Source organism: Cervus canadensis, chromosome 32 (assembly GCF_019320065.1).
Source record: "Cervus canadensis isolate Bull #8, Minnesota chromosome 32, ASM1932006v1, whole genome shotgun sequence".
NCBI classification, from domain to species: Eukaryota; Metazoa; Chordata; class Mammalia; order Artiodactyla; family Cervidae; genus Cervus; species Cervus canadensis.
The window spans coordinates 31502012-31524554 of record NC_057417.1 but is presented as its reverse complement, the minus strand read 5'-3'; the positions used below and the strand labels follow the sequence as shown (position 1 = coordinate 31524554).

At 43.7% G+C, this 22543-nt stretch overlaps 1 protein-coding gene across 3 annotated transcripts; it reads left to right on the top strand.

Annotated features, from left to right (window-relative positions):
• Positions 1-34: 34 nt before the first annotated feature.
• Positions 35-22013, top strand: PMS2 (PMS1 homolog 2, mismatch repair system component). 3 transcript variants are annotated; one of them, XM_043454907.1, is made up of 16 exons: positions 35-192; positions 2331-2470; positions 3170-3256; positions 3441-3543; positions 4740-4923; positions 7076-7243; positions 8150-8247; positions 9534-9633; positions 11146-11230; positions 12210-12365; positions 13325-14192; positions 15886-16053; positions 18520-18620; positions 18854-19023; positions 20936-21119; positions 21614-22013. In XM_043454907.1, the coding sequence occupies exons 1-15, from the start codon at positions 170-172 to the stop codon at positions 21077-21079; spliced, it is 2595 nt and encodes an 864-aa protein (XP_043310842.1). In that variant the 5' UTR covers positions 35-169; the 3' UTR covers positions 21080-21119; positions 21614-22013. The 3 variants fall into 3 exon arrangements, with proteins under 3 accessions (XP_043310842.1, XP_043310843.1, XP_043310844.1); XM_043454908.1 differs by having other exon boundaries at positions 20936-22013; XM_043454909.1 differs by lacking the exon at positions 2331-2470 and having other exon boundaries at positions 71-192; positions 20936-22013.
• Positions 22014-22543: the final 530 nt, after the last annotated feature.

Here is a 22543-nt window from a genome sequence, read left to right as displayed (position 1 = left end):
ACCTTTGACACCACCAATCAGCGAGAAGAAGCTGTGGGAAGCGCTCGCGGCTTTATCCGGAAGTGGGTGGGGCACTGTGTGCGAAGTAGCCAATGGGCGGCCCGGTGGCGGGGTGCCCGTGGGAGCGGCAGAGCGACCAGCTCCGAGTGCCGCCTCAGGCTCTGCATCCATGGAGCGAGCAGACGGGCCGAGGTGAGCTGAGCTTGCAGCGTTCTCTCGTGGTCCCCCTATCTAAGGCCCACGGCGTTCCAGCCCCTGGAACGGAGAGAAAAGTGACCGCGGCGCAGACCGAGCCGGCGACAGGGAGACCCCGGAGCGGGCTCCTTAGTGCGCCCCACACCTGCCGTCCTGTGGGTTCACTTTGAGGTCGGGGTCCGCGGGGATTTCCGCCCCCTGTCCGGACGCCGCTACTCATCCGCGGGCCTGAACCTGGAGCTTGAAATCGCAGTAGACAGAATTCTTCTCCTTTTTACCTGGTTGCGCGCGCTTTCTCTCTTTTTAAATTGAGGGTTGTTTTAGGGGCGGCTTCAAGACACATGCTAATTTGCATAGCCGCACAGTTTTAAAGGACGCAGTGCTTCTGTATCTCCTTGAGTATACGGTTACCCGCAGAGACACCGAATTCGGGGTTAGCAGATCTTCGGGTAGCATTGCTGCACAGTTGTCAGATTCGTGAACCCAGATTCTCTGTGTTTGTTTAAATGTTGTATCTCCACCTCTCCAAATGTCAAGGCTGGGCCCGTATAGGATGTCCTGCTAAATCAACTTATTTTTAGAGGTACTTTTTTCCATTTTATGTGGTCTCGTCTGCAGTTTTTACATTTAATACAAACTTGAGTAGAATTTTTTGCAAGGTAAAATGAAGAGGAAGAATTTTTTTTTTTTTTTTTTTAAATAAGGGTATACCGAGGATATGGGCTTCCCTGATGGCTCAGTTGCTAAAGAAGCTGCCTGTAACGCAGGAGACCCGGGTTTGATTCCTGGGTCGGGGAGATTCCCCCTGGAGAAGGGATAGGCTACCCACTCCAGTATTCTTGGGCTTCCTTGACCGCTCAGCGGTTAAATAATCCGCCTGCAATGCGGAAGGTCTGGGTTCGATTCCTGGGTCAGGAAGATCCCCTGGAGAATGGAAAGTCTACCCCCTCCAGTATTCTGGCTTGGAGAATTCCATGGACTGTGTAGTCCATGGGGTTGCAAAGAGTCGGACACGACTGAGTGACTTTCACTTTTGAGGATATACTATGTCCAGGTGACAAGTTGTGGTAAAAAAAAAAAAAAAAATCTACCTGCCAGTGGAGGAGGCCTAAGAGATGTGGGTTTGATCCCTGGGTGAGGAGGATCCCCTGTGGGAGGAAATGGCAACCCAATATTTGTGCCTGGATAATTCTTGGAGAGAGGAGCCTGGCCGGCTACAGCCCATGGGGTTACAGAGTGAGACATGACAGCACACACACCTAGTAGACAGTGCGGTGCTAGTAAGTTCTTGAAAAAGTAAAATTATTTGACCAGTTTTGTGGTTTCTAAAGTAACTCTGGTGGTATCATGGGGGATTAATTGAAGTAGAGAGAAAACAGAGACAAACCCTTTGGAAAATTCTGAAAGGAGGTAGAGTCAGGACTTTGAGGGCCTTTGCCAAGACAGGAACTGACAGCCTGGATTCAGAGTGGGGATTTTTTTTTTTTTTTTGGCTCCCTTTGGTCTTCATTGTGGCAGGCGGATCTTTTGTTGGGCATACAGACTCTCTAGTTATAGCTCTCAGGCTTAATTGCTCTGTGGGATGTGGGATCTTAGTTCCCCAACCAGGAATTGAACCTATGTCCCCTATTGCAAGGTGGATCCTTAATCGATGGACCACCAGGGAAGCCCCTGGAGTGGGTATTTGAAGGCAACCATAGGAATAGTTATCCAACTGGTACCTGATTTCTGAGATGGTTTTGATTTTGACATGAACACTGGATTTCCCAGCAAACTTTTGATTTTTCAAATTGTGGGGAAATGTTGCTTTCAGTTTTTAAGAAAGAAGGTCCTATTGTAAGTGTTTATTGACCCATAGCTTGCGGGGAGATATGTGTCTCCCCCAAGCAGATCCCAGTATAATTAGATTTTAAATATCTATTTTACTTGAAGTATCCATTCAGAAGATTTTTTGACATGTTTCAGGATTGTAGACCAACATTTATATTTATGAATATAATTATTGGATATATTAATGTAATGGATGGATTAGACCATTCAGCTGTTAACAGAGATGAATTGTTTCCCACAGTTCAAACCAGGATGAAAATACATAATTGCCTACTTGCTTTGTCTCTTGTAACTGGTTTCTTTAGTTCAGAACTTGCTAAGGCCATCAAACCTATCGATCGGAAGTCAGTCCATCAGATTTGTTCTGGGCAAGTGGTACTTGGTCTAAGCACTGCTGTGAAAGAGTTGGTAGAAAATAGTGTGGATGCCGGTGCAACTAGTATTGGTAAGTTTGGGAGAGTTTTAAACCACAAAAAATAATCAGGTTATGCTATTTTATTCAAGAAACAGTAAGATGATCATTGATATGCTGTGAAATTATTTTTTAAGCAAAAAAAATAAGACTGTAGCAAGACAATCATTGATATGCTGAGAAATTGTTATTTTTTTAAACATAAATTTAGCACCTGTTATGTGCCTAGTACTTGGCTAGGTAGTAATCATAATAATAGCAGTTAAATTTTATTGTGTTCTTACTATGTGCCAGGCAGGCATTGTGCTAAGAACTGTGTAGGTAACATTTAGTCTGCAGAGTAATGAGATTGGAAGTTGCTATTGCAATAATTATTATCTCCATTTTACAAATGAGGCAATTAAGGCACAAGGAATTTGCCTTTTTTGAGCTTTAGCTAGTAAATCTGACCCCCGGGAGTCTGATTCCAGAACCTGTTCTTTTGAAGGCTGTGTTAAAATTACCGTCTTGAAGGAAAGAGGAACGAAAAAAATAGAAATGAAACTACTTTATCGGGGCTAGTAAATAGCCAAGAAAGACTTTAAAGAATAAAATGCACAAGATGACAGTAGTGTATTTAAATAAATATAGTTAGGACTCAAAGTTGCATTTTGTAAGTTATAACTATTGTCTTTCACTCTAAAGTCTTTTCATGTTGATCAATTTGAGAAGTCAGTACTTTAACCTTTTTAGATCTCAGGCTTAAAGACTATGGAGTGGAGCTCATCGAAGTTTCAGACAATGGATGCGGGGTAGAAGAAGAAAATTTTGAAGGCTTAAGTAAGTGGTATTTTGCTAATCCTATTTTAAAATATTTGGGCCCAATATTTGAGAATTTGGGGTAACACTGTTTTAGGAAACACAAAAACAGCTTTTAAAACCAGTCACTTGGGTGGGTACTCTGTGTGTTCATTGCTCTGTCATTTGCGATATCTTGGACTTGGACTCTTCACCTCTCTCTCAGCTCTGAAACATCACACTTCGAAGATTCAGGAGTTTGCTGACCTCACTCAGGTTGAAACTTTTGGCTTTCGAGGGGAAGCTCTGAGCTCACTCTGTGCACTGAGGTGATGCAATGTTTTTATCCTCTAACTTGACCCCTTCTAAAAATCTCTCTGAAAGTTTAGAAGTCTGATTAGAATCATTTTTTTTACACTTTTCCATATGAATATTCTCAACTTCTAGCTTCTCTGTTCTATCATACTGTCAACCTAAGTGGTAATATTTCTGAAATGTAAGCAATGGATGAATGAAATGAAGCAAATAGTGTATAATATTATAAAACAATTGTTATCCTTATTAAAGCAGAAGCTTCTCAGTTTAAAAGTAACATAGCTAGGTTTCTCTGATAGTTCAGTTGGTAAAGAATCGCGCCTGCAATGCAGGAGACCCCAGTTCGATTCCTGGGTGGGGAAGATCCACTGGAGAAGGGATAGGCTACCCACTCCAGTATTCTTGGGCTTCCCTTCTGGCTCAGCTGGTAAAGAATCCTCCTGCAACACAGGAGAGCAGAGATCGATCCCTGGTTTGAGAAGATCCCCTGGAGAAGGGATAGGCTACCCACTCCAGTATTCTGGCCTGGAGAATTCCATAGACTGTGTAGTCCATGGGATTGCAAAGAGTCAGACACGACCGAGCGACTGTCACATAGGGCCTTCCTTGGTGGTCTAGTGGTTGGGACTAGGTTCCATTTCTGGTCAGGGAACTAGATCTCACATCACTCAACTAAATATCCCACCTGCTGCAATGAAAGATCAAAGATCCCGAGTGCTGCAGCTATGACCTGGTGCCACCAAATAAATAAATTAATTAATTTTAAAAAGTAACATATAGATAAATAGAGATGCCATGTACTACTGATTTTAATTTATTTTGATGTTGAGGAAAAAATTTGCTAAACACTTATTTAATTGCACACATCTTCTAAAATCTTGTTAGAGTAGTAGTATGATAGCTAAACAGAGAAATAAATCTTTATTGGTGAATTCAGAAGTTTTACGATCTTTCATTTTGCAGTTTAACTAAAGCAAGTATCAAAGCTTTTATCAAAACGAAATAGTTACAGAACTCTCTCACTTTCTACTGGGGCCCAAGCTTTAGATTTTATGACGATTCCTCACCTCTTTAATCTCTCTTGATGATCTCAGAAGGATCAGCATCTTTTTAGGAGAGTTTTGAGAGAACGGAAGTGAGAAAACGAGCAGGTGACATCCACCACCTGGGCGTCTTTAGCTGACCGTGCTGTGCTGGCTTTTTCTTACAGCGATGTGACTATTTCTACCTGCCACACGTCTGTGAAGGTTGGGACTCGATTGGTGTTTGATCACAATGGAAAAATCCTCCAGAAAACCCCCTACCCACGACCCAGGGGGACGACGGTCAGCGTGCAGCAGCTATTTTATACGCTTCCTGTGCGCCATAAGGAGTTTCAAAGGAATATTAAGAAGGTACAGTAAGGGATGGTCCAGGGGCTGGGATGCCGCGCCCCCAGCACCTGGGGAGGGGGGGCGCCCAGGCTTGATCCCTGGTCAGGGAACTAGATCCCGCATGCTGCAGCTAAGAGATCACACACTGCAGCTAAAAGATCCTCACTGAAGATCCCGCATGCTGTAACTAAGACCCAGAGCAGCCAAAAAAAAAAAAATACAGTAAATCTAGAATCCCGACTTGCGAGAGCCTGGAGAGTGTAGTGACCAAACGTAGTTCAATCAGGTTGGTTTGCACATCTCTTCATTCTCTTCCTTTAATTTTTTAATATTTGGAGAGGTGCTTAGCTCATCTCTTTCCCTAAAAGACCCAACTTTTGGATGATTTATCCTTTTCTTTTCTTGGAATGAATCATCAAATTGTGTTTTAGAAGGTTTTCTAGTATGGGAAATGAGTCTTTTAAGACTATTTTCTGATCCTCTCTGTATTTTTCAAGAAGATAATTTTTCTTGGTTTCCTGAAAAGTGAATCAGTATAACTTTTATGAATTGGAATGAAAATGAAATAGCTGCATATTATATAACTGTTGTGTTTAAAAAGCAGTTAGAAATTGTCTATTTATGTATATATGTGTATGTGTAAATATGTATGTATGTAATCACATGTATGTAAGTTGTTGTTTAGTTGCTAAGTTGTATCTGACTCTTGTGACCCCATGGACTGTAGCCTGCCACGCTTCTGTGTCCATGGAATTTTCCAGCAAGAATACTGAATTGGGTTGCCATTTCCTTTTCCATGGATGTATATATGTATATATATATAGTCATATGTGTCTATGATTACAGTTTTGTAAAAACAAAGCAACTGGCCTAAATCAGCTTAGAAAAAAGAACTGGGAGAGTAGATGCCTGAATGCTACCAGTGATTTTTCTTGGATCTGCTATAACTTTTGCTGTCTTCCTTGAGCCTTTCTCTTTTGTATCTATGTTTTTTATAATCCAAAAAATTACTTAAACATATGCTGCTTAAAACTTTCTTTACCTCTAAAGCAATTTGTGCTAGTTAAAACTTTATAAAGTTTTGCAAAGTATAGAAAAACTTAAAAAATGTTTTCTTTTTTAATTTAAAAATTAAACATTTTTTGTACAGAGAAAACTTTTATTTTGTATTGTATGATAAACACATCTGTGCCTCAAAAAACATAGGCATAAGAGAACTTGTACTTGCCAGAGACGACCATGGTTAACAGTTTGGTTTGTCTTCCCAGTCTCCTCCTACTTTCATGTATTCATAAATCTTAGAAAATTTTTCAAGATAAACATTAATATTAGGAAATCAAGTGATAGAGAATATGAAACATTTAAATCACATGGAATTGTGTGTGGCAGAAAGTTGGTGCTGTTTCTGGTTGTCTTCCAGACTTTGGTTTGTATTCCTTAGGCTTTAAATGCATACAAATGTTTCTACATATGTTTCTTTCTTTCTTTCTTTTTTTTTTTTTTACAATTCGGATCATATTACATACACTGTTCAATACCTTGACTTTTTATATAGTATATTGTAGATCTTTTTTGGTCGACTGGTACTGTATTATTCTATATCATGGTACCATTGTATGGATATACTGTAATTAATTAGCCCCTGCTTAGGTTGTTTTTAACTTCTCACAACTACAGATTGTCTCAGTAAACATTTTCATAATATATTTTTGATCGTTTATGCCAGTGTTTTTTTTGCAAGGATAAATTTCCAGAGGGGAGATTCCAACATCAAAGGGAACGTACATCTCAATTTTTATAGCAGAAAACTTGAATATTTTGGAAAGGAAATGGCAACCCAATTTAGTATTCTTGCCTGGGAAATCCCTCGGACAGAAAAGCCTGGCGGGCTCCAGCGCACAGGGTCACAAAAAGAGTCGGATGCGACTTAGTGACTCAACAACAACAAAAGTACCCATAAGAGTATTACTTCATTGGCTGGCCCTGCACACACAGAAAAAGAACCTTATCCTCTGATTTCTCTTGGATGCCATGTTGGGAGATTCAACTCATAAATTGTTTTGTCTTATTGGAAGATGATATGAGAACCTTGAGTTGGCTGTGTAACTTGAATCATATGCTTCTTGTAAAACTGAAGTAACCTTGAGTCCTTGGGTTTGTGTTTTTCCAACAGGAGTTCGCCAAGATGGTTCAGGTGTTACAGGCATACTGCATCATTTCAGCGGGTGTCCGTATAAGTTGCACCAATCAGGTTGGGCAGGGTAAGCGGCAGCCTGTGGTGTGCACCAGCGGAAGCTCCAGCATGAAGGAAAACATCGGATTGGTGTTTGGGCAGAAGCAGGTAGTGGTGGGCGGTTGTATAAAACCATTTTCTCACTCTTGTGATTACTGGCAAGTTTCTTTTGTTCCTTTTCAATAGAATAGAGCATTGGAAAAGACCCCGATGCTGGGAACGTTTGAAGGCAAGAGGAGAAGGGGGTGGTAGAGGATGAGATGGTTACATAGCATCACTGACTGAAGGGAAATGAATTTGAGCAAACTCTGGGAGATAGTGAAGGACAGGAGAACCTGGTCCATGGGGTCAGATACAACTTAGCGACTGAACAGCAATAACAAATAGAGAATAAAATCCAGTAATTGATTTTCTTTTAATTAGGCCCCTGTCACAAAAATTAATGTTAAGAGCTATAAGTTTTAAAATAATCTTTTTTTTTTTTAAATAATAATAAAATAAAATAATCCTTTTACTCTCTAAAAAAATAGAAAGTTTTGTAGGCAGTGTATCTTTTTTTAAACATTTCTTTGGCTGTGTCACATCTCAGTTGTGGCATGTGGGATCTCCCTTGTGTGGCCCACAGGCTCTCTAGTTACAGCGTTCTGGCTCAGTAGTTGTGGCTTGAATGCTCAGTTGCTCTGACGCATGTGTGATACTAGTTCCCCGACCAGGGCTCGAACCCACATCCCCTGCATTGCAGGGCAGATTCTTAACCATTCCACCACCAGGGAAGTCCTTGTGGGCAATGTATTGATAATGGATAAGTAGGAGCCCCAAGTGTTTCACTTTGCTAATAAATCAAAATTACTCTAAAACTGCAGAAAGCCACTGTTGAGATTCTTTATTCTCTTAACATGGATAGCTTGACTATGAAGGAAAACACAGAGCTCTCGTTATAGCTTCCTTTATGAAGTTTGGAAGTTGAAGTTCTCACTTGGTGCTAAAATCACCATGGACCTTGACTTCTTTCAGCTGCAAAGCCTCATCCCTTTTGTGCAGCTGCCCCCTAGTGACTCCATCTGCGAAGAATACGGGCTGAGCTGTTCCCAGGCTCTGCATAACCTGTTTTGGTAAGTAGATTGCTGCCCAGAAAATTACCATCAGTTTTTCTTTTTTTTTTTGAGACTTTTTTTTCCCTTGATTTTGTTTTTAAAAATCGTGCTTTTAAAGTTTATAGTTTCTTATGTCCATCATAAAACTGTAGGCAGTATGATTGCTGAGGAAGCAGGTTTATATGAAGGAATCAGGTACTAAATGCAAACAGTGTTCTGGGTAACTGGTACATTTTAGGGGGTTTCCTATTGAGTTAGCCCTTGTAGAAGAGGCTCTGTCTAGTGAACAAGTAGGATAACTCTTAAATTATGTATAGTGTTTCATTTTATTGGGATCTGGCAGAGACAGGTAGAGGCTGAGTTCATTTTCACTGATGCCTTACTCAGAATCCAATCCGGCATCATCATCATTATTTTTTAAATAATGGTTTATCTACTTGGCTGTATTGGGGTCTTAGTTGTGGCATGCAGGATCTTTAATTGTGGCATGCCAGATCCTTTATTTATTCTTCGTTGCAGCATGTGAACTCTTAGTTGTGGCATGTGGGATCTAATTCCCCAGCCAGGGATTGAACCCGGGCCTCTTGCAGTGGTCCAGTGGCTGAGACCCCACACTCTGGATCTTAGGGAAGTCCCCCAGCATCATTACTTTTAGTGTAAGAAAAATACAGACACTTTTCCATAAACAGGGTTGGCCTTGTGACAGCCCATATTGTTTACTATCTGTCCACTTGCCTTTGGCTTGTGCCTGAAATTAAAGATGAAGATTCACCTTTTTATGTTATAGTATCAGTCTTACAGAAACTCAGATATCCCAAGGGTAGATCTCAGGTGAAATAAGCCCGTAACCAGTGCATTAGTTGATAGAAGTTTGCCGACTGAGAACAGATTTTTAAAGGGAGGAGAATGTGGGCAAAGAGCCTGGATTCAGGTCCCTGGGCTCCATGGATAGCTTGGTGGGGACTGCACAAAGGTTCTAGAATGTGAATGTGGGGTGAGATCTGCTCCTTATGTGGAGGCCGAGGACTTCATAGGGAAAGTGAGAGCCAGAATGAATCGGTTTTGAAATCACTGACCTACCCGTGGTGGATTTATCAATAACGGGATCTTGGGACACCCCAGAGGGTCTGTGTTCCTTTCATGCTTCACCAGAATGGAGCACACACATTACCTGAAATGTTAATACCTGTCAGCTTGTCACCGGGGATTATGTTTTTACTTTTCACTTTGAGAATGTGCTGAGTGATATGTGTCTGATCCTTTCCACTCTGGAATCCTGCCCTAATGGTATTAACATTGAACAGTATCTCAGGTTTTATTTCGCACTGTGCTCATGGCGTGGGAAGAAGTTCAACGGACAGACAGTTTTTCTTTATCAATCGGCGGCCTTGTGATCCAGCAAAGGTATTTCAAGATTTGGGGTGATTAGTTTTTTCCTTCTAGCCTTCACTTTTTATTTTTTATTAAATAACATTTTCTGACACAGGCAATTTACGTGGAACTTGAAACTCTGATTCAAAAACATGAGTAAATATTTTTTTTCATTCTTCTAATCAATTTTATTCTAAAAACATGTTTTTATGCAAATATATTATTTAAACCGACAATGCTATATTATTGTCATTTAAAATATATTTTTAGAATGTCTCACTATTAGTTTCTTTCTTTCTTTTTTTTTTTTTTTTTTAGTTTCTTTCTTTTTAAAAAGATTTTTATTTTACATTGGAGTGTAGTTGATTTGCAGTGTTGTGTTTTAGGTGTACAGCAGAGTGGTTCAGGTATACACATAACATATATCTATTCTTTTTCAAATTCTTTTCCCATTTAGATTGTTACAGAATATTGAGTAGAGTTTCCTGTGCTATATAGTAGGTCTTTGTTGGTTATGTATAAATCATCTTATTTTAGACCTTTAAAAATGTGTACCATACAGTGGTTTCAATTATACGTCTGTGTGTGTGTGTGTACATATGGACATATGTTAATAACCAATATATTTATTATCACAAAAGTTATCGCTGTTAGAAGACAGGAGACATTTACAATCCCCACTGTCATCTAGACTCTGCTGTAGAATGACACGTGTCCACGTGCCTCCGTATCTTCTTTCTATTTTAATGTGTTTCATCCATTTTCCAGGAAAGTAAGGCCCAGATTGCTTCCGCTTCAAGCTAAAACTGGTCGTCTTGATATGATGATAGTATTTTTTAATGGTCGGTTTTGATTTTACATCTTCAGCAGCATTATCCCTCAGTCATGGTTTCTGTTCTCCGGTGATCATTCACAATCACTTCTTGGTTGGTTTTCTGCCATGCCACATGGCTGGGGGGGTCTTAGTTCCTCAACCAGGGACTGAACCCTGCACCCTCAGCAATGAAAGTAGGGTCTTAACCACCAGGCCGAGAACTCCTCCAAATTACTTCTGCCGACCAGATATGATTCAGCTTCTAAATTTTTAAACTGTGTTATAATGGGTGTGATTTTTATGGCTTATCTGTAATGCCATTTGATAGTCTCATTATAAAGTCATATAAATACACTTCTATGTACATGCAAATGTATTTTATGAGCATTTAAACTACATCACATTTTACTGACATCTCTTCAAGAGCATCTTCGTATTGGAAAAAGATTCAGTTTTATGAATCTGTGCTTAAAAGTACCCCTTGGAGGGTCAAGAGGAAACCTTTTTGAGGTGATGGATATCTTCATTAGCTTGATTGTGGGGATGGGTTCGCGCGTGTATGTATATATCAGAACTTATCAAGTTGTACACTTTAAGTTCAGTTTGTTTTAGGCCAACTCTACCTCAAGAAAGCTGTTAAAAATGTATCCTTTTAATAGTTGATTAGAGTATTGTTAGAACACTGGGGAAAGAAACATTTATTCTTTTCTAATCTTTGTTTCTTTGTGTAGGTTTCCAGACTTGTGAATGAGGTCTATCACATGTATAATCGACATCAGTACCCATTTGTTGTTCTTAATATTTCTGTTGATTCGGGTAGGTTCTGCTGAGGTTTCAGTAAAATTGGTGACTTACTCCTGAAAGAATGAAATGAAATTATAAAGCTCAGATATGACTGGAAAATTTTATACAACAGTTAATGGCTATATACATTTTTATAAACTAAAAAAATTTAAAAAGTATTTTATTTTAGACTTTTATTTTTTTTTAGACTTTTATTTTTTTATACAGGCTTTCCTGCTTTCTACTTGGAACTTTGTTAATTGTGTTATTAGGAAAATGTGATTTTTTCATGTCAGCCAAGGGAGAAAGTTGACTAAATGTTTTTCCTAATTTTGAAAATAATTCATTTCATGTAGGTATTTTTCTTCTGATAGCTGTTATTATGGTTTATTGTTATCCAGTGTTTTTTCTAGATGCTTAGAAATATATATTTGCACACCTTAAAAAATATATATATACCTAATGGTATGTGTATATATATATATATATCTCTCCATAGTTTTTGGAACGGGAAAATAATTTTGGATAATTTTGTATTGTGCTCTTTAACCTTAGATGTAAACATTTCTTTTCAGAAACATGATTCTAATATTAATAGCTGTATTGTATTTTGTTGTGTGGATATATCTTGATTTGTGAACTTTTATGTTTGTGCTTATTTTAGTTGTTTTCAGCTTTTGGAAATTTAAATTCTTTTCTTCTAGATAAATCATTATCTATATCTTTGATTGTTTCTTTAAGATAAACTCCTAAAAGTAGAATCATTGGGTCAGTGAATGTGATCCTATTATACCAGTTTATACATCTATCAACAATGTACTAGGGATTGTAAGTTTTAAGCAGATTCAGTAGGTGATAAAAATGACGTTTTAGTTTGCAATTTTAACCTATCTTTTCATAGGTTTATTTGCTTTTTTTTCTTTTGCAATTTTCTTTTGCAATCAAGTGCTTGCGTAGTTCTTCTGTTTTGCTTAAGGTGGACTTAATCAGCATCTTTTCCATTTTGCTTTAGAATGTGTCGACATCAACGTTACTCCAGATAAAAGGCAAATTTTACTGCAAGAGGAGAAGCTTTTGTTGGCAGTTTTAAAGACGTCTTTGATAGGAATGTTCGAGAGTGATGTTAACAAACTCCAGGTCAGCCAGCAGCCGCTGCTGGATGTGGAAGGTAAGAAAAACACCAGCATGTAAACGGTTTCTATAGCCTGCAGCTGTCCTGGTACTGTCAGTTTTTTTGGAGGTAAAGTTTTTTTTGGCATGAAAGAAAATCTCCCTTTTTAGACAGAGAAGATGTGTCATCCTAGAAAGCATGTTGCTACAGATTTTAAGGTAATCTGGATAAAAAGAGACACGAGCTGCCTCTGTTATCATGCAGGGCTCCATTCTACCAAGACTCACCCTTGTCTTTCAGTAAACATGTACTGATTTTGGCAAGCCTTTTGTTAATTTCCAGAGTTCTGAACAAGTTGATTCTGATAATTTTTTCCATTTTCTCCTATTTCTTATGGAGTAGGGAATTTGGGGGGAGGTTCTTATTTTGCCATTTGCCTTCACATCCCCCGTGTGTTCATTGCTGAGTGGCACATTGAGATAAGACTTGGCCTAGAGAGTTTTACAAAGCGGTTGTACCAATGTCCCCACCACCAGCAGTATTTAAGCATCCCATTGGATCCTCAACCTTGTAAGCATTTTTTTTTTAAATTTACCTGTTCTGAAGAGTATATAGCCGTATCACATCGTGGTTTTAATTCGTGTCTCCTTCCTGGTTCATGTAGTACTGTGTTCATACCTTGGATCAGCCATACAGAGCTTCTCTTGTGCAAAGTGCATGTTCATGTGAAAATATCCCCTTATTCCATTTCTGCATGGGCTCCCCGGTGGCTCAGCGTTAAAGAATCCGCCTGCCCATGCAGGAGACTTGGGTTCAGGGCCCAGGTTGGGAAGATCCCCTGGAGGAGGGCATGGCGACCCAGTCTAGTATTCTTGCTTGGAGAATCCCATGGACAGAGGAGCCTGGTGGGCTACAGTCCGTGGGGTTGCAAAAGTCGGACACGACTTAGTGACTAAACAACAATTATTCCATTTCTGCACAGCGTCTGATGCCCTTCTCTGTTTGCATCTGCTTAGGTCACTTAATAAAAAGGCCTTCAGCAGAGATGGAGAATCCCGAGCCAGAAAAGCGGGATGATCCTGCTCCATTAAGGACTCACGGAGAAGAGAAAAGGGCAGTGACCATTTCTAGGCTGAGAGAGGCCTTTTCCCTTCGTCACTCGACTGAGAACAAGTCCCGGGGTCCGAAGGCCACCGATCCAAGGCGGGTTTCTCTGAGGCAGAAAAGCAGTGCCCAGGTCCCTAGGGCTTCGGGGCCCCCCTGCTCCCAGAAGCACATCTCTGAACCTGGGGAGGAAGGGAGGACTTCTGCTCAGGGGCCCCATGACTTGATGGGCAGAGTGGAGATGGAGGAGGACTCGGGGCACGGCAGTGCATCTGCCAGCTCTGAGGAGGCGTCCAGCACCCCTGAGACGAGCGGCCACCCCAGCACTGACCGGGCGGCAAGCTCCCCCGAAGGTAGGTTTTCCCAAGAAAATGTGGAGTCTCGGGAAAAGTTACCTGAAACTGACTGTCGTCTTTCAGGCACAAAGTGCCATTTAGACCAAGAAAGCGGCTCCACATCTAGAGTCTTGCCACAGCCCACGAAGCTCTCATCCCCAAACGCAAAGCGTTTTAAAAAAGAAGGGATTCCTTTAAACCCCGACGTCCTTCCAGAGTCGGTGAAAACCCAGAGTGCATCGGCGTCCGAGGTGGATGTAGCTGTGACAATTAATAAGAAAATAGTGCCCCTTGATTTTTCCATGAGTTCTTTAGCCAAACGAATAAAGCAGTCGTGTCAGCAAGAACAGCAACGAGACAGTCAACAGAATTATAGGAAGTTTCGGGCAAAGATTTGCCCTGGAGAAAATCAAGCAGCAGAAGACGAACTAAGAAAAGAGATCAGGTAACAATTTTCTTTAAAGAACTCTTACCATGCAATTCTGCAACCTGAAACCTTGCAATAATTTTTTTCCTTATATTTCACACAGATTTGGTCCAAATCAATCAAAGCCTTCTTGACTCCAATTTTATTCCTCTTCCTGGAGGTTTTCAGCCCATGGTATCTTCTCCCTGCATTGAATTCAGGACACCTTTGGGGAACATTATTGATATTTTCCATCTTTCCATTTAATGTGTATGAGGGAGAATTACCAAAGCTATGATTTCAAGAAGATGGTATCAGATAAGGTCAAGTAAAAAAGGCAGTTTAAAGTAAAAAATCTGTATACAGATAATAATAAAAAACACTAGTCACTGCTACTTTCTTGACAATAATCATGTCTAACATTGTGATTCTTAAAAATGATGAATTCTCTTGAAATATTTAATTTTTAAAAAGACATTTGTTTGTTTTTGGCTGTGTTGGGTCTCCGTTGCCCTGGAGACTCTCTCGAGGCAAGCAGGGGCTGCTCTAGTCGGAGTCCGCGGGCTTCCTTCTGTGTGGCTTCTTGTCGCAGAGCATGGGCTCTGGGGCGAGCAGGGTTCAGTAGTTGCAGCTCCCAGGCCCTGGAGCACAGACTCAGTTGCTCCAAGGTATGTGCGACCTTCCTGGATCAGGGCTCAAACCTGTGTCTCCTGTACTGCCAGGAGGATTCTTCACCACTGAGCCACCAAGGAAGGCCAAAATATTTAACTTACACTTTTCTTATCATTTGTTTTAAAAATATTTGGACAGAGACAATTCTAGGGACAGAGGAGCCTGGCCAGCTACAGTTCATGGAGTCGCAAGGAGTCGGACGTGACTGAGCGACTGGGCACACAGCAAGCTGTAGAGCTTTGTTTCTTGAACCTAGGTGCTCAGTTCTAGTTCTGGGTCGTGCCGGGAGATACACCTGCCAAAGACACGGAAAGACCAGGGTCTTGAGGCTGGCACAGGTTTTTCCTGTAGGGAATCTGCCTGGGGAACCAGAGTCGACTCAGACAGTTCCTGAAAGAGCAGTTAGAGCCAAGGAGTTGGTATTTGTGCCATTTATATCAGTTTGTTGCCTCTCAGCTCCAAATCCACACTTCGCCCTGCTTTTGCAATCCTGATTGGTATTGGGTCACAGTCCTGGAGGCTGGACCATAGGTGCCTTTCTCTTGGTGCACTGTTAGACATAACCAGCAGGGGGCGCTGGAGGGACTCTTCAAGGCCAAGTGGGAGCCGCGGCTTCCCCTCTTGCTTTCTGCCATTCCCTGTCTTTTCCTACAACATCTGAGATGCCCTGTTAAGTGCTTGGAGCATGAAGGATTGATTCCATTTATTTTAAACAATGTACAGACAAAGGTCTGGAAGCATATGCACCAAATCATTAATGATTTAGTAACTAAGTCATGGGGGAGTTAGATGAATGCAGGAATAAGTAGTTATCTTTAGACAGTGTGATTATTAGGGACTTTGTGTTTTTGTATTTTTTTTGTTTTTAAACAGAGAAAGAAACAATATTTTATAATCAGAGAAAGAATGTTTTAAAATGTCTTCTAAAACGGGAATTCTGTAGCAGTCCAGGGCTTAGGACTCAGCCCCGCTTTAATCACCGGGGGGAGAACTAAGATCCCACAAGCCGTGCAGTGTGGCAAAAACAAAAAACTTTTCTAATTGAATTTTCTACACACAGCAAAACGATGTTTGCAGAAATGGAAATCATTGGTCAGTTTAACTTGGGGTTTATTATCACCAAGCTGAATGCAGATATCTTCATAGTGGACCAGCATGCCACGGACGAGAAATACAACTTCGAGATGCTTCAGCAGCACACTGTTCTCCAGGGTCAAAGGCTTATAGCGTAAGTGCATTTCAATGCTCAGAATTCGGTGTCATTTCACATCCCAGACTTAGCGTATAGGTGTGTCTGTCTTTATCTCTGGCTTCCCTGGTGTCTCGGTGGTCCACCTGCCAATGCAGGAGGCTTGGGTTTGATCCCTGGTCTGGGAATATCCCCTGGAGGAGGAAATGGCAACCCACTCCAGTATGCTTGCCTGGAGAACCCCCTGGACAGAGGAGGCTGGCAGGCTACAGTCTATGGAGGGAGGTCATAGGGAGTCAGATACAACTTGGCAAACAGCAAATCTTTTATCTATTTATCTATGTTTTTTGGTCCTAAATATCCTTAAAGCAGATTTCATACTTTTTGCATAATAATAGTCATACCTGCCCTTTATGTAGTGCTTATTTTGTGCCAGGCACTGTTGAAAATTTTGCATTTAATCCTCACAAACCTTTGAAATAGTTACTGTGTGTACCACCATCTCATGGGTGATAACACTGGACACACACACAGAGGTTAAATCACTTGCCCAAGATCACACAGCTTATGGGTTCTTTAACGATCAAACCTTTTTAGCTATTCAAAAATGCCCATCACTGGTTGGCCAGGAAATCCTTTTGATGAAGGACAGTTTATAGTATGTCTATTTAGAGTAGGTGGATCCCCTGGAGAAGGAAATGGCTACCCACTCCAGTATTCTTGCCTGGAAAATCCCATGGACAGAGGGGCCTGGTGGCCTGCAGTCCATGGGGTTGCACAGCGTCGGGCTCAACTGAGCGACTGACGCTGCACTTCACCTCCTGTATTCAGAAGGTCAGCAGTGCCCGTGTGTCTGTCCTCAGCTATGGTAGAGCGATTCCAGTGATCAGTCACCGCAGCATTTGGTATTTCTCTCTTTAGAAACAAATTGAATGTTTTACAGTGACCACTCTACAAGGCAGTGTGGTGGTGTGGCATGTAAACCAGAAATCTTAAGTAGAGTCGTAAGGAGAGGTCATGGATTTTCATTCGGGAAATTATGTAATTAGCTCAGATCCCAACAGCAGCAGATCCCGTCATGAGACGTCACCGCTGAAACCGTCTCTCAGCTGGAACCCTTACCTGGTTTATTTGCTGAGTACTCTGTTTCCTCTGTCTCTGGCAGAATGGTTTAATTACCTTTATTTCTAGTAGGAGTAGTAAAGACATTGAATGAGCCACTTTAGAATAATGAGTTACTCCTATCCCTCTCACAGAGGCCATTTATTTTTTAGCCATTTTGCATAATTACAGTCTTGTTTGTGGCCTTTCAAGTTGACCTGGATAATCCCAGGCCACGGTGGGTTCCCAGTGGACCACACTTCGGGATGAAAGGGTAAAGACCACAGCTGCATCCTTTCCTACCAGGCCCTGCCTCGCTTAGCCCTGACGACCTCTTCAGCTGTCCTAAGCCCTCCTCTCCTCTTCTCTACACTTGAGCCACCCTGGCCATCCTTTGTTTTCCCTCAACAGACCTGATGAATTCCTCCCTGGCCATCAAGCGGAAGGAAGCAGATCTGTGTGTGGCTCTGGGAACATCCATGGTCCATCCTAAGGCCTTTATACAAACTATTGTCTCTGCCTAGAGCACTTGTTACCCCCATCCCCTGATAACGGCTTTTCACCCCCAGATCTCAGCCCAAAGGTCACTTGCTCAGAGAATCCCACTCTCCAGGCCAAGTCTCACGTGCTGTGTGCTCCCAAGTCTCTGAGTGTCTCTTCTTCCTGATTCTCTCTGTAGTCTGTAATTAGAGTTTGTTTGCTTGACTGTTCATCAGTGTCTTTTTTCCCCACTAGACTGTTTGTTCCATGAGAGCAGAGAACGGGTCTGTGTTTGCTCACCTTTATATTTATAGCTCCTGTCTTTTAGCCGTTTCTGTAAACCGGTGGAGGGGTGGGTGGATCGCTGGAAGGAGAGATGGTTAGATGAAGGATGTAGGCAGGAGAAGGAGCAGGATAGTGGTACAGATGTCATTTCCTCTGTTTTCAAATGTCTATAATGACCGAAGCTGAGTTTTCAAATTCCCTTTATTGTGAGGAGGAAAAATAGCTTTTTTAGGTTATATTGTTATTGTTAAAAAAAAAAGTCATTGGGGTGGGATGGCAGATTGAGGAAACAAACTACTTTTGGAGTTAACTCTGACTTCTAAGAAGATCTTAAAAAAAAAAAAACAAAGTGAAAATTAAAAGGAAATGCTTAGGACTTCCCCAGCGGTCCAGTGGTTAGAACTCTGCACTTCCACTGCCGGGGGCACGGGGTTCAATCCTTTATTGGGGAACTAAGGTCCCACATGCTTTGGCGTGGCCAGAAAGAATTTATTTTTTTAAAAAAGGAAATGGAGGTTTGTGACAGGTGAGGTTCACAGCTGAAAGCATGTTATTCGTGTTTGAATAAATCACAAAATTGTTTTAATTTCATTTCTGTCTTCGAGCCTTCAAGATCTAGTTTGGGTCTCTGTTTTTCAGACCTCAGACTCTCAACCTAACAGCTGTCAATGAAGCGATTCTAATAGAAAATCTGGAAATATTCAGGAAGAATGGCTTTGACTTTGTTATCGATGAACACGGTAAGTTATTACTTAGAAGGTAGGGTTGTGTCCTCGTAGAGCCGAGAACGATCTCCGAGGCCCTGCACACTGTGTTTTTTTAGAGGTGGACAGGCTTTCCCCCAGAGCATTTGGCGTCCGCAGTGTCTTTCAGATGTTCCTGACAAGTGGCACCCAAATGAAATGCATTTTTTTTTTTTTGAAACGCATTTTTCAAATGATGATGGCTTTCCCCCTGCATTGTCTTCTTTCAGCGCCAGTTACTGAAAGAGCCAAGCTGATTTCCTTGCCAACCAGTAAGAACTGGACCTTTGGACCCCAGGACATAGACGAGCTGCTCTTCATGCTGAGCGACAGCCCCGGGGTCATGTGCCGGCCCTCCCGCGTCCGGCAGATGTTCGCCTCCAGAGCCTGTCGCAAGTCTGTAAGTCGGGAGCGCTCGCCCGCAGGGTCCCCAGGGGCCTGCTCCAGCTCGAGAGTCCTCGGTTCAGCCCCGCGCAGCCTCGTTAAGTGTGGGCCGAGTACCTCAAGGGTCCCGCCGTCCTCAGCCAGCGTAACCCTGAGCCCTGCACGGCCGCTCTGACCCACGGTTACTGCGTCCCCGAGGCGGTGTCCTCCCGGCGCCTCCAGCGTTCCCTCGCAGTCCGCCGTTTGTCCCTGTTGTTCGTCTGTGGGCCTGATGGGTATTAATGATCCTGGTGGAAAAGGAGTAGGTGCTGCCAGTTCTTGACCCCATGGGAGGTTGTCCGGAAGCCCGGCGGTCAGCGGGCGTTTTGCAGGGACCTCCAGTGCGGGCAGTATGTGTTTTCTGGCTGCCGCCCCCCGACGCTGGCGGGGCCCTGGTGCTGTCCCCACACAGCGCGCAGACTGGGGGCTGTCTCCTCTGCACCCAGGGGCCCATGTCCTGCCCTTGGCTCTCGACATGCCAGCCATACCATCTCCTTCCTGCCGCGAGCCCTCTGGATGCCCTGCTCCACACGCCTTGCTCGCCCGCCCGGTTCCCTCCGGCCCTCCCTGAGCACCCAACTGAAGTAGCCTCCCCGCAGCGCTGCAGAGGACAGGCGGGCGCGCTGTTCCGCTGAGGGCAGGCAGGGACGTTTGAGCGGCAGCCTGAGGGAGAGGGGCCCTGAGACACGCAAACGCCTGCGGGAAGCGTGTGCCGGGGAGAGGGCGCGGCCAGTGCCAAAGGCCTGAGGCAGGTACTTCCTTCACGGGCTTGTGCAGGAGACCAGGGGGTGTCTGTGAGGCTGGGTCGGGCGGGAAAGGCTGCTTGCTTGCAGATGTGGGTGCGAAGGCCGGTGAGCGCCACGTCACGTGGAGCACTTGGTCTTTTATACAGGTTGGGGCTGGCTGCGGGTTTTTTGTGTTTGGGTTGCTCCGGGTCTTCGTTGCTGCGTGCGGGCTCTCTGGCTGCGGAGAGCAGGGGCTCCTCCTTGCCCGGGGAGCTGTCGTGGCGCACGGCTCTCGGTGCCCGGGCTTCAGCACTTGCAGCGCGCCAGCTCCGTGGTTTCGGCTCACTGGCTCTGAGCGCACAGGCTTCAGTAGCTGTGGCCCCCGGGCTCTAGAGCACAGGCCCATTCGTGGCGTAGGGACTTGGTGGCCCTGTGGTATGTGGGATCTTCCTTGTCCAGGGATTGCACCCATGGCCCCTGCTTTGGCAGACCGACTCCTGTCCACTGCGCCACAGGGGAGGCTCCTGACAGAGTTTTAAGAGGAATCGCCGGCCCTGAGTGGAGGATGGGTTGAAGAGATGACGGGGTTGGGGCAGCAGGGATACCTGTTAGGCCACTGCGATCGCCAAGGTGTGAGGTCACGGAGGTGGGGTTGTGGGTGCTGGTGGAGCTGGCGAGACTGGTTGGTCCTGGGTGGGAGTGGGCCGTGGCCCTCTCAAGGGTGTGGCACCATGAGGGAGCCACGGAGGGGCTGGATTTCACAAAGGGGCCCGAGGGCTGGGGCCCTAGAAGGCGAGGTTCTTCCAGATAGGACTTTGCAGGGAACGCAAGACAAAGTCTTGTCCAGCCTCCCTGTAGAGAACACTGCTTCTGAAGAACGGCTGTGCTGTGCTTAGTCGCTCAGTTGTGTCTGACTCTTTGTGATCCCATGGACTGTATGTAGCCCGCCAGGCTCCTCTGCCCATGCGGGATTCTCCAGCAAGAATACTGGAGTGGGTTGCCATGCCCTCCTCCAGGGGATCTTCCCCACCCAGGGATCGAACCCAGGTCTCCCACATGGCAGGCAGATTCTTTACCGTCTGAGCTGCTAGGGAAGTCTGAAGTGTGGCTGTTCTAACCCAAACTAGTAAAGCTTTAACTGAAGCCATCATGTCTCACACGCAGGTGATGATTGGAACCCCTCTAAACACAAGCGAGATGAAGAAACTCATCACGCACATGGGGGAGATGGACCATCCCTGGAACTGTCCCCATGGAAGGCCCACCATGAGACACATTGCCAACCTGGATGTCATTTCTCAGAGCTGATGGCACTTCTCGTTTTATAGAGCTGTTGATCATATTGCAGGTTTTTCTGTTTTGCAAGGCAGGGCTTTAACGAACCGTTTGGGGGGTGTGTTTCTAAATGCAGCTGCTACTTCCAAAGGTATCAGATCCATTTAGAAATGATCTTGTGGACTTTTTTGATCCACTGCTTGCAACACTTTTTTTGTTTTGCATTTAAACGCGTGCCTGTGTGTATATAGAGGCAAGAGTATATTTTACAGAAATAGAGCACTTTAGAAGTCACTGGGACCTCTGCTGTGGCCTGACGTGTTTTGGTCTGTAACTTTCAGCCCTTAGTGATGATTAAGTCCCCAATGGTTTCACTGCATTAAGTTAACATTTACAGTTGTTTGGAGCTAGTCATTCTGAACCCTGATGCATATTAAATTTAGAAAAGAATCCTAGAAAACCCAAGGGGGTTTCTCTGTCCAGCTGGAAGAAGTCAAGCAGGTGGATTGGGGTCTCTCTTTTCTGTTTCTTTCCTTGTCGTTGTAATTTTTGTTTTGTTTTCGGCAGTGTCGCGAGGTTTTCGGGGATTGAACCTGGACCACTGTGGTCAAAGCCCAGGATCCTAACCACTGAACCGACAGGGAGCTCCTGGATCTCACTTTTTAAATGTTCCCGCTGCAGCCAGAATGGCAAAGACTGTTGTGGGTGCTCAGGTGCTCAGTTGTGTCCAACTCTTTGCGACCCCGTGGACTGTGGCCTGCCAGGCTCCTCTGTCCTTGGCATTTTCTAGGCAAGGATACTGGAGTGGGTTGCCATATCCTTCTCCAGGAGATCTTCCCGACCCAAGGATCGAACTCAAGTCTTCTGCGTCTCCTGCTTGGCAGGTGGATTCTTTACCACTGAGACACCTGGGAAGCCCAAAGACTGTTGTAGGCAAGGGGAAATAAAAGATTCTGATTTTTCTGTACCTTTGATGCTGTGATTTGATTTCCTTGGAGTGTGGACTGCAAGATGCTTAGTTACTGACTGTACTGGAAGGAGAATCCCTAGTCTGTTGTCAGCTTTTCATAGAATCTCATCCCATTTGAACTCTGCCTGAAATGGAAGCAAGCATGCCCTCTGCAGGGTCCAAATGGTGGTTGGTGGATGATAGCCAGTGTGGACCTCCCACCCTAACCCTGCTCTCCACCTTTCTGCCCAGACAGTGGGCTTCCTTCCATTTACAGACTTAGAAGTCCTTAGGTGTGAGGAGACAGTCAAATAATAATTATTGTCACTCATGTAAGCGCTACGCTGGTGGACCTGAAAGATCTCATTTAATATTTGCAAGAATTCTGCAAATTGGGGTTCGAGAGGGAGGGAGGCCTTACCCAGAGGCCCCCTATGCTAATCCCAGAACCCCTGAATACTTGCTCTAGGTGGCCAAAGGGGCTCTGCAAGGGCGGGGCGGGGGCGTGCCCTGGGTTGGTTCTGTGGCCCAGTCTAGCCCCTGTCTTC

Excerpts from the sequence above, each read along its gene's own strand:
- PMS2 (XM_043454907.1), top strand. The coding sequence starts at position 170 with ATGGAGCGAGCAGACGGGCCGAG. Across the intron at positions 14,193-15,885 it reads GAACTAAGAAAAGAGATCAG|CAAAACGATGTTTGCAGAAA; the intron begins GTAACAATTTTC and ends TTCTACACACAG. Across the intron at positions 18,621-18,853 it reads CTTTGTTATCGATGAACACG|CGCCAGTTACTGAAAGAGCC; the intron begins GTAAGTTATTAC and ends GTCTTCTTTCAG.